Source organism: Polyodon spathula, chromosome 3 (genome assembly GCF_017654505.1).
Source record: "Polyodon spathula isolate WHYD16114869_AA chromosome 3, ASM1765450v1, whole genome shotgun sequence".
Lineage (NCBI taxonomy): Eukaryota > Metazoa > Chordata > Actinopteri > Acipenseriformes > Polyodontidae > Polyodon > Polyodon spathula.
Window position 1 is genome coordinate 62,729,017 of NC_054536.1, and position 12,478 is coordinate 62,741,494.

Here is a 12,478-nt window from a genome sequence, read left to right on the forward strand (position 1 = left end):
CCGGGCCATTAGACTAGGCCACATGAAAAACAACAAACTGTCTTGAACTCTCACAGCAGCACATTCACACAGTAGCTTGTTTCACTCAGTTCTGCCCGTGCTGATGTGGTCACAACCCCCTATATGATTTCAGGTCCCTGCCTCCCTGTTAATGTTCTTGTCTTTAGCACTGTGCGTTTTTTTTTTTCCTAGAGCAGCCCTCTTTGGAGTCAGTCTTGTCAAGAAAACCTCTTTGTTTTCTTCATCTTTTAGCCATCCATGCAATGTAGATTCTGTAACATTTATATCTTTTGAAACTCTTGCTTGAGTTTCACCTTTTCTTACTATATCCACCTCATCAAGTTTCATTTTAACAGAGAAAGATTTTAGTTTTTAGCTTCGTATTGTATATTTGGAATGTTCATCCAACATTTCCGAGTCAAACTGCATTATGGGGGAAATGGGAGCCACAACTTTACTGTGTTATAACCAATTCCACAGTATGGGGTAGCACTGTATATTGTAATAACTATGCTTACTAATTCTAAGTACATTACAAGTATTTTTTAGTGCAACAGAAATTCTTTTCACAGTGAATAGTTTTTGGACCCTTGATACAAGACATGACCCGTTCTAAAACCTGTACCTTTAAACTTTACTGCATAACTGGTTAGTGAAAGTGTTCTTAGAGTGCAAAGATCTTCTTCAGGTGACTGCTGTATTTCTTAAGTGTGTAGAGGTCATGTTTTTAAAGCATTATTTCTGTAGCTAGCAGGAGGAAAACCTATAGTCTAGGAGCTAGTTTAAAAAAGAGCCTTAGTTTTCAAGTTTGTTGCACAATTGACAGAAAAGGTTTGTCATTTGTATCTGAATCTATGATGTGTGATGATCATTTTCAGCTTAGGGGTTGTTCTGTAGTCAATCACCAAATGTTTTTTTTCAGCAGGGTATTTAAAAAAAAATAAAAATAAGTAAATCAGCAGTTATAGTTTGTACTGCTTATGATACCCCTCTTGGAAAATCAAACAGTACCTTTTACCTTTACCTAATGAGCAGGATTTTCAAAAAACAGTGTTATTGTATTGGGAGAAAAAAATATATACACCTCCACACACGCGCATGAATACTGTTGCCATCATATGCTTAACTCCATAACTGGCATGATCTGATCGGCCAAAATGTTGCTTTGTCTTTACACACTGCCTTTACTGCTGTTATTCTGCTATTTAACATAATGGATTGCTTTCAAAACTACACTACCCCGAAGCCCAGCGCTAACGCTTATATGATACGTTTTTGTATCTTACTTGGCCATTGGATAACGAGAAATCAGGTGGGTTTGTGGGCGTTTCAGTTGGTGTTGCGCTGTTGGTCTGTCTTTTGCGGCGCTGTCTGTGTGCTGTGTGAGAGGAGGGATTTGAAAAAGCAACTAGCTGTTTTGTGAGAGTTCTATTGTGTGGAATAATTTTGGAGTTGTATATACAGAAAAGTCAAAAGTACATGAAAAAAACTATAGTCACACCCTGATTAAAAAAAAAAAAAAAACTTAATTTAATTTATCTATTAAATGATTTAGTTATTATCGCAAATCTGTTACCCCTTCACCCCTTTAACACAAGGAAATGACTTGGTGGTTGAGGTGAAACCTTACTTTAGTTTTATAATAAATAAATAATAATAATTTATTATTTCTAATTTATTATTAACTCCTTAGTAATACTATTAGCCCCTTCAACACATTTTTTAAAAAATTTGTCAAAAAAAGCAACAACAACAACACCAACAACACCACAACAACAACACAACCACAACACCACAACAACAACACAATAACAACAACAACAACAAAATGAGAGTCAAGTTCGGAGGATTTTTTCACAGGCTGCTTTTTAAAATTTATTTTAAAGCAGTTAATACTGTTATCTAGCCAGAATATATTATTATTATTATTATTATTATTATTATTATTATTATTATTATTATTATTATTATTATTATTATTTCAAAACAGTAGCGATATTTTAACCATTTTAAAATCATCCATTTGTCTTTAGCTAGCATTTATTTATTTATTTTTAAAGTGTCATTATGTGTCAGAAATAAAATAAATCCAACTGCATATTCCATCCCTCAAAACAAAACAAAAAAATAATAGTGTGTTATAATCCTGATATTAGTATATGTATGCAATAAGGCCTGACAGGGTGTCCATATAGGTCGGATGTACAGACCTCTGAGAAGTCCATATCTTCAACATATATGGACGCCCTGACGGGCCTTATTGCATTTATAATCCAGGGCAAATAGTTGATTTGAAGAAAAAAAAAAACATAAATCATGTTTAGGGCAAAAAAGTATTTTTTTATTAAATATCTTTACGCCAGTAAGGTAGTCCCATTTGTAAGTTTGAACTACATACTAAGTTAGCCTGAGTAAATAAATTTGATTGGAATATGAAAAAGAAAGTACATCTGTGTTTTTAATATTGTGGACATTGCCATTGAAAAGATACACCAGCGGGTGGAGCTGAGACGGCACAGAGTTATTTTTTTTCCCTGTCACTGTTACAGTTTTTCTATAGCGTTTACAAACCACTAAAAATACACTATTTTAAGTGACAAATCTGGGGTGTATAACGACAAGGATTTTTTTGTTGTTGTTTTTTTGTTTTTTTTGCTGTCTTCCAGTTCGTTTAATTATTTTTCATCCAAATCAGGATTTTTTGCAGGTATTTGGTCACTCAGTTTCATAGTTACAGCTGTACATCTGTAACTGTAAAAGCAAGATGGCTACCATCCGATACTTTAAATTCTGTGAGGCAGCGCAGTGATTTAGAATATGTGACAAGGCTCCAACTATCTGTATCCATCATCTATATATGGACAGCTGAAACCTGGCTCAACCAATCACATTGCTTATTTCACGTTCCATTGCCCCCCCTGGATTATAAATATATTTCTATTACTAGAATTAATGTTATTGTTATTTGTAGTATTGTTGTCTTGTTGTTGTTCGATAACAGCATTGTATTATTATTATTATTATTATTATTATTATTTAGTTCTATTTTTTTGATATCTCTAAAATTATAAATATGTTTGTACATTTTTGGTTAACATCTTGCTTTTTTTTTTTGCTTGCCACATATTTAATATAAAATCTTATTTCTAATTAAACAGAGACAATGTGTGCATTGCAGGGGAGTCTGACATCAAGTCAAAGGTAGTTTGAATACCTGAGCTCCCCAGGGAACCTATTTTTTAACTTGTCCCAGCAGGGAGGTAGGAGTCTAAAATCTGAAATGTGAGGAAAACCAATTTCTTTTCAATGTCCTTGTATTTTTAAACAATAAACCCTTCACTGTTTACATTACTGATATTCCTGAGCAGTCTGCTTGCAAAGATGTTTCTGCGGTATGACCGCCTTCATTGAGATGTGACAGTCGCAAGGTTACAAATTGTTAAAACAAGTGAAGAAATCTCATTCATAACCACAAGTATAGAAAAGGCTAAAATATTTTCATAACTCCAGATATTTAATTATCTAGGTAAACTGTAAGAAAGTAACTCTGGCCCAAGTTTTACACTCTCTCCGTTTCATCGGCATTACAGCCGCAGTCTGTTAAATTTCTGTTTCAAGGTGAGTTGTATAGTCTTTCGTTAATTAAAACCCACCGTTTTACAAGTGCAAATTAACTCTTGATAAATTATGACAATTAACACGAATTTCCTTTTAAATTCCATGCAAACAAAATAAATAGTCGCAAGAAGCACTGCTTGTTAAGAAAGTAACATTATTTCCTAAATCAACATAATTTTTGAAATCACAGTAGCATGATTATTTAATAATGAAATAGGCATAAGGGCTACTTGAAAATGCCAAAAATCAGTTCTGCATACCGATTTGTTGATTAACAATGGAATTAGCATTTACGACCTTTTGAAAATCCTGCCCAATATGTCTTCCATGTTGGGGTCATATCATGCCATAGAAGGCTAAAGAAATCAGACAAATTTATATTTATGAATATAGATTTATATATTTATATTTATATAGATTTTTATGCAAAAACCAACAAGGTATGTCTTTGCTAAGTCCTAATGGAGGCACATTCACAGTATTGGTTTTCTTTGGATTTTAGCTTCAGTCTGAGTTGTTAATATAAATGAGGCTTAGAAAAATTATTATGCAATATAAAACCATGTTACCCGACTACTTTTAAACACCTTGCCCCCCCCACCACCACTTACAATTAATTCTGTGGACGCCCATGGGGGTCATGTGGCTTGTTTCTGGATAACAAAGCCCAAACACTTTTGAAATGTTGGCTTCATATTTGGTACATATCTTTACTCCATAATTCTCAAGCACTTCATGACAAGGGGAAGACTGTGTTTTTGTGTACACTCTGAAATGTATTATTTGCTTTCTTTCAGTTTGCGATGAGCACAAGGAATTCAAAGATGTCAAACTTTTCTACCGCTTCAGGAAAGATGACGGGACCTTCCCATTGGATAATGAGGCAAAGGTTTTCATGAGAGGTCAAAGGTTATTTGAAAAGTATGTCATCTTTTGTTTCTAGCTTGCCTTGAAACCGCACAGTTCCTTATCTTCATATAATAAGAAAGATTTTTGACTAACAATGTGAAAGGGCTGCTGTATTGCAAATGTCATAATCAGAATACAAATAAAAATAGAAGTATACATGGACTTCGTAAAATGTATAAATCATTTCGATTACATGAGAATAGATGTTAAAACTTCATGCTGATTTGAACTCGGCTGTAGCCAAGCAATAAGACGTAGCTTTACATTAAACTAATGTGATCCATCTGCATCTCCATCCATTTGCATTTCTTTCCATCTGATGATGTCAATAAACTTCTGCGTGGTGTTGATGGCTGAAGTGTAATGCTGGCTCCAGGGATCTGCTTATTTTGCCTCCCCAGCGCATCAGCACACACAACGGCTGCGATGCTGGCTCTGGGGATCAATCACAGTGCAGTCTTCCCAGCGCATCAGCATGACAGCTGTCTGGATTGAGCTAAGTAGGGTACATTTCTGGGGTCTTCAAGTGGGAACCTTCTGCCCTCTGTGTTTCATCAACTATCCCACGACACCTCAAGAGGGCTCAACAGTGATTCTGGCATCCCAGCATCACTCCCCTCCGTTCCCCATTCAACTAAGCCCAGCTTACCTGTACATCAGCTTTGCTTTCTTTCTATTATGCTTGAGATCCCCAACCAGAATCTTTTCATCTCAACCACAGCTAGTTGCTGCTCCTTTCTGCTGCTTCAGATAAGTTATTCACTGTACAATGCAACTCTTGGCCACTGAACCTGACATTTCTGAGAAACCGGGTTGTAGAGTATGCCACAAATCCTGGACAACCCACCTCCTCTGGGTAAACCCAGACTCTCCGTCCTCGCTGTTCCGCTTCAGCAGCTAGTTGAGCATACTGAAGTTTCTTCCTCTCATTCACTTCATCCACAATATCCTCCCATGGCACTGTTAACTCTACCAGATGAACAAGGCTTGCTGATCCAGACCACAAGACAATGTCTGGTCGAAGGTTAGTGGTAGCAATTTCAGGTGGAAATTGGTTTTGACACCTTTTCTTGGTGGTTGCTCTCCAGGATGGAGGAATAATGTAGGCTTGTCTTCCAATGCTAAGGCCAAACATCGTAGCACCTGGTGCCAAGTAAACCGTCCTTGGCTAAGACCCACCTTACATCCTGTCAAAATGTGCCTTAATGTTGAAGGTGATGAACACAAAGGACATGAGGGATTCTCACCCACCCAGAGGTTTAGGTTCTGTGGTGATGGGATCTGATGAGGAAACTGATCCTGCTCTGTTCCATTGTCCATAGGTTTTGCCAGCCGATCTTACGTTGTTCCACACTCTCCCATCTCATCCATTCTCCCTGCTTGGCCTGGGAAATGGCCTTTACACACCTCTCCTCCTGCTTTTGCACCTCATTGACTGCCAGCTTTCTCAGTTGAGCTGGGGTTGCCTTGTGCCATGTAGGAGGAGCTGAACTGAGACCAAGACTTGGTCTTCCATGCTGAACTTGACCCATAATATCACAGATTTGAAGGGCAGCCTTAGCATCTTCAACGGCTTTCATTGCCGCCCACTTTCATCCAGTTTTCAACACAGGTGCTGTCTCCCTTACACATTTGTTGCATGAATCTACTAATGTAATTTCCAGTCGGACCTTGGCGCACTTAAATTCCTCGGTTAGAGCGGAGACTGGTAGCTGCAGTATTCCTTTACCATAAAGTCCCACTCTGCTGAAGCAGCGTGGAACTCCCAACCATTTCCTGACGTATGAACTGATTAAAGCTTCCAGATTCTCAACTGTTGTCAGGGAAACCTTGTACACAGTCAGTGGCCATAGCAGCCTTGGCAGTAGGCCAAACTGAAAGCACTAGAGTTTCAGTGTGCCCGGTAAAGTGCTGCTGTCTAGGCTCTTCAGCCCTTCCACTGCTTGTTGTCTAACTTCTCCCACATGAACTGTGTCCTTTAGATCCCTGTCGTGCCATCTCCCAAGACTTAGGTGTCCTCCATTAGGTGTTCCAAAAAATGGAAACACCAATGTAAAGTCGCTTAATTTTGCATTGTGCCACCATGTCTGGCCAGTATGCACAGTTGCATAGAGTCTACCAGCCTCTGGAATTCTGCAGGAGGGATGCGGCACCATTCTTCCACCAGAAAGTCAATCAACTCAGGCGTCGTTCCAAAATATCCTGTAAATATTCGATTGGGTTCCGATCTGGTGACTGAGAAGGCCATGACATATGGATAACATCAGTGTCATGCTCATCAAACCATCTGTGGATGGGGGCATTGTCATCCTGGAATACACCCCCCCCCCCCCCCCCCCCCCCCCCCCAGCAGGAAACAAATGCTGCAACATGGGATGAAGATGATCACTCAGTACCATTAAGTAGTGATTAGCATTAACTTTGCCTTCTAAGGGAATGAGTGCATCCAAAACATGCCAGGAAAATGTGCCACACAACATTACGGAACCACCAGAACCCTTCACTGTTGCAACCACGCACTCGGCTGTAGAGTACTTTAGGTTGGCGCCACACGTGCACGCGTCCATTTGTCGAGAACATGGTGAAGGATGATTCATCTGACCATATTGCATTCCGCCACTGCTCGGTAGTCCATTGCCTGTGCTCTTTGACTACTGGACTCGCAAACGTGCATTGCCAGGTGTGATGAGCGGTTTGTGCACTGCAACCCGCCTATGGTATCCCGCTCTGTGGAGTTCTCGGCGGACCGTTTTTGATGAATCTGGCTGTTCGCACCCCAGGTTGAAATTTGCAGTCAATTGATCTGCAGTTGCTCGTCTGTTTTGCCTTGCACTTTGAATTAATGCACGGATATCATGATCCTGGAGTATGCGCTTCTGCCCACTGTTACCCTTTGAGTTCCATGCCAACATCACCTTAGACACCGTTGCTCGTGAAACATCAGCAAGTTGAGCTGTCTTGGTCACTGAAGCTCCTGCCAAACATGCCCCAACAATCATCTCTCTTTCAAAGTCACTGAGGTCTCCTCTTGCAGCCATGCTAGCCATAATTATAGGCAACCAGGCAACATGACCCTAAGCATGCTGGGATGTTATTTGCTTAATTAACGCATGAGCTACACCTGTGTGGAAGCCCTTGCTTTCAATATACTTGGTGTCCCTCATTTACCCAGGTGTTTTTATTGTTTTGTCCACTAATTTTTTGTATAACTATATATATATATATATATATATATATATATATATATATATATATATATATATATATATATATATATAGCTGCATGGTGAGTAATTGGTAAAGATACAAGACAGAAAGTGTAGTTGAGTAACAAAGCAGTTTTTATAGGTCAAGCACCCCCCAACGCCTGCCTACCGACCACTCCATGAGAGCAAGAGAACAGACCCTAACCCAAACTCTCTGTGACATCGCCATGATCGACAGGCGGATCTTACAGGGCTCCCGACCCCTGCCATACAGGATCATGCATGCGTCAGATAGCCAACACAGATCTTGCCCTGTTACACCCCTTTTTTCCGAAAAATAATTAAAAAAATAGAAATGCTAAGCAAATTATTTCTTTTGATTTACTGGGCAAGTCTGTAAACCCTTGGTTTCTTGCACTATTTTAAGCAGTTGTTTAGTAACCATGCCAACAGTATATCAGTGAAATGCTTTATATTATTGAATGTACCAGTTGCTGTTCTCCAAAGGAGATTAAATCCAAAACATTACCAGTTTAACATGGGCTTGTGCTTGAAAGTATCAGAATCTAAAGCCCCTTTCACACTGGGATGCTGTACCCGGGTCGGAACCAACCCAGGTCAGGACCCGGTGTCATGCGGGTTGGCTACATGATTTCACACTGCTTTTGATAAAGCATGGTTGACCTGGGTGACAGACGCAAGTAAACAATGCACGTGTCAATGCCCCAGACCCTTCCACCCAAGCTTCTCTGGATTGAACCGTCCGCCCAAATGTTCACTGGAGCAAATGTTTCTTTATCTCTGCTGCAATCTGGCTCATGATGTGTCTCAATCAACAAAAATATGGCTAAACTGAATAAACAGAAATGTTCTCATGCAGGCGTGGCTGTTTGTTATTTCGTCGACTTACAAACGACCGTCATGCATTTTATCTCGCTCAACCTGGATCGCATCCAGAGGTGGGTCACTGCAAACTGGCTAAACCCGGGTACGAACCAGTTACGTGGTTTCACATTACGTGGAATTGTGACCCGGGTAGAAGTGCCAGTGTGAAAGAGGCTTAATGCGGTCCAAGTATGACATTTCATGGGTCAGTGTGACATTTCATGGTACTGACGCTTGCAATGTGTTATTTATATCCTGTGGTGGGGAGATATGTGTGTTATTTACATACCATCAAAATTGTTCAGTTGTTATTGTAAGCTCCTTTCAGCTGTTGCTGCCACCACATTTATTACAAAACATTTTATCAAGCTTGCTGTTAACAGTCTTGTCACCAGTGGCTAAGGTCAGCCTTGCACACGTGGTCCTTGGATGGCATTCCATTTGACTGGAATTGCTAGAGTGATGTTGACAGAACTGGTGGATTTAAATCTTGGCAGGCCCTTTTGGATTACCAAGTGGTTGCTTTTTTTAATCAAAACTGCTCAAAGGCATTTGGTTTCTCACATTATTAATATGCTGCAGCTTGCACTCTGTGCTGCCTGGATGCAGATGGGAACATGTGCTTTTGGAGTGCAATCACATGAGATGACAGGTCCGTAATAAGCACTCAGTGGCATTACACAGCTCAACTGCCTTTTAGAAAACTGGGCATTCGTAGTCTTGTGCTGTAGGAGGATGAATTTCCAAACCTTGGGGATCTCTCCTTTAAATTACTTTTCTGTTTTGCTTCTTGCAGATTTTTTAAATTGTAAGTTTTACAAGAGCTTTGATGAATAGGGGACAGTGTATTTTTATGAACTGCTGGTAATGCAGAGTTATTATTATTCAAAACACTAAAAATAAAAAAATGCAATAATTAAACAGATCAGAGAACAAGCAGACACAAAATGCCAAAATGTATATTACACAACAGAATTTTTTAAATCTAAGCAAACTTTTTTTCCCCAAATTAGTCTTTTTTTTAACATTTCAGTGCACATATTAGGACTTTATTAATAGCACACACAGTTATCATGAACCAGTTGGATGTAATTTAATGAAATGGGAACCATCACCAGAATCTGGACATCATGACATTTTGAGTCTGGTTGGTTGAACAATTAATTTTAATGAATTAGCAAATCTACCTTGTGACCAATTTGTAATTATTAACGTTATGGTTCTTCCCATAACTTTCAGAAATGTATTAAATAATTTAGAGTACATTGTAATTCAGTAATAATTTTATAAATATATTGCATTCATTTTTTTTCAAACACTTTCATTATTTATAGTATTCATTGTAAACCATGGTAACTGAATACTTTATGTGAAAATGAAATAATTACAACAGTAAAAGCTCCAGATAAGGGTTTGGGTCATTACTCTCTAATTTAGACATGATGTGAGTAAAATGCAACATCACCTTGAAGTCATAAGTACTTTTATAAGTAAGTACTGTACATATGGCTTTACTTATTTTCCACCTGAAAAAAATTCCAATAGTATAGAGAAGTTGCTACTCTGGATGTAGTTCATGACTGCATTAACGAGTCCCCTTCTACTAGTACTAGGCTGATACACCAGTTTTACACTTCTGTGGATTAACCTTTTGGTTATACAAACTTAGTTTTACGTGCCATAGGCGGCGTTTACATGCAAAAGTCATTACAGTTTTTTTCATGACGTGTTTACCGTATTTTTCAGGAATTGCATTGCTATGCAATTTATAGTCATTTAGGGGAGGGGATATTTAATGTCCATGTCTTCTTACTAAGTATGAATAGAACGACTATTAAACATCTACAAGTTAAATGACATTAACACTAGAACCACCTTTTACAATACATGTTTTTATTTTGAAAATAACCTACAATATTCTATTTTTTAATATACAAGCCTGTTCTTATATCTAATGGACCTGGCACTCATCAATTCCTTCGTTTTGTACAAGGAATGCACCAGGGAAAATATCAGTAGGAGTGATTTCATCTTGAAGCTAGCCACAGCGCTTCGGCAGAAACATTTCGATCAGAAAACTCCAAAGCTGCAGGCTGGAGCAGCTCAACCTTGACACACACACACACACACACAAGAGAAATCATGTTAGTTTCATTTTAGATTAAAAAATACTTTTGTTTTTACAGTTTTGTATGTACTGTATATAAACCTGTTTACACCTGTTTACACACTAGTTTTTTTTAAATGTTTACTTTTTGTTAGAGTTTTTCATTTTTTGAAGTAGTGCTTTATATGTGGTAAGTTAGAAAATAAACCCTTTTATGTTTAATTGTTCACTTAATTACAGCTTTTCAGCTGCGTAGATGTTTGATATGATGTGCTTGAATAAAACTTGAGTTGTATCCGATAGTTTGACTTTCGTTTTAATATAGATGATGTTTAAAATGCAGTGTGATACCGTGGTACCATCAGCGGTTGTAGGTGTGAGTATATCGCGGCAGTTCTAGCGTTAAAGTAGTCCATAAATTTACATTTTGTGTGTGTGTGTTTTGTACAGCCTTTTAGCTGGAGCTTACATGAGATTCAGTCAGAAGAATGAGATCTTGACTGCTGAAATCTCGTGAGTCACAAGCAGGATTCCTGCTCCAATTTACATGGGTTTTTACAGCTGTTTTTACTGTGAGAAAGTGATTGACCATGCCGTTAAAGTCATGCTGCCAAAAGGACTTCCTTTTGCTGTTTCACGATGTATTTGCGTGACAACATCACACAGTCATATAACTGTAGAGTCGATTATCACGTGCATGTAAACCCAGCCATTGAGTGTCTTATACAATAGACACATGGCTTTTAACAGTCTGCTACTTTACTGCGATTTTGTGTAGCCCAGGGTGCTGATAGATCTCTGTTTTTTGTGATGTGTGATTCATAAATCTGTTTGTGGTCTAATGTTCACATGTTTTTTTTTTTTTTTTTTTTTTTCTTATTTTAACAATTTAAAATCTGATATTGCTGTATTGCATATCAACTGTACCTATTATCCTACTAATCAACTGACTGTGGTCCTGTAAATCCATTACATAACATTTGTACTCATTAACATTTTTGCACACTTGTCAAAGAAGGACTTGAGAAATGTTTTGGGGTAAATAATTATATTTTATATATATAGTGACAAAGTGAACTATAAAATATATGGAAAAGTGGTGGAGGGTGTGTATATTGGTCCAAGAGTGACAATGAGCCTGTATCCTCTCCACTGAATTTGGGTTCCACAAGTAAATTGCAGTCTTTGACTGCCAAGTCAGAAAAGACTACAATTCCCAGAGTTCCACAGGGGCGACCATTTTGAGACAAGGGTTTTCACCTGTCTCCAATTAGGCAGCCATAAAAGAGCATGTTTTTTTCAAATGCGAGGTGTGTAAAGGAGGTGACAGACGGAAAGGCCGAAATAGATTAAAAGGTTGGTGTTCTACCTAAGGGGGAAACAATTATTGCCTAGTTTAAGGCATGTTTTTGGTTAGTCAGTAAACAACTTGGCTGTCTGACTTGTAGAAAGGAGAGTTAAAAGATAGCTGTAAGGTTTAGGTAGCGCTCGGTAATAAAGAGCTAGGTTTTGTTTTGTTTACATTGTTGGAATTTGATTTGTGTGACTCTGGATAAAGAGAGCACCATCCTGAAATAAACATACAGGCCGTGCCCTGTTTAAAACAAAATACTGTGGTCCAGAGTGCTTGGTTCCCATCAGACTGTGTTCAAGACCCAGAAAGGACAGTGACAAAACCCACTGTTTTGTGGGGTCAGATATATGATATGATATATAGATAATATATTATAATATATTATATATATATATATAT

General features: G+C 38.3%; 1 protein-coding gene across 2 annotated transcripts in view; it reads left to right on the forward strand.

Annotated features, from left to right (window-relative positions):
- LOC121313289 (DEP domain-containing mTOR-interacting protein-like) overlaps window positions 1-12,478 on the forward strand; it is a 68,081-nt gene that overhangs the window by 12,065 nt on the left and 43,538 nt on the right. For both annotated transcript variants that reach the window (XM_041245668.1, XM_041245669.1), the window contains exon 4: window positions 4,416-4,539. In XM_041245668.1, coding sequence (XP_041101602.1) covers window positions 4,416-4,539 — 124 coding nt within the window. The remainder of the gene's footprint in view (window positions 1-4,415; window positions 4,540-12,478) is intronic.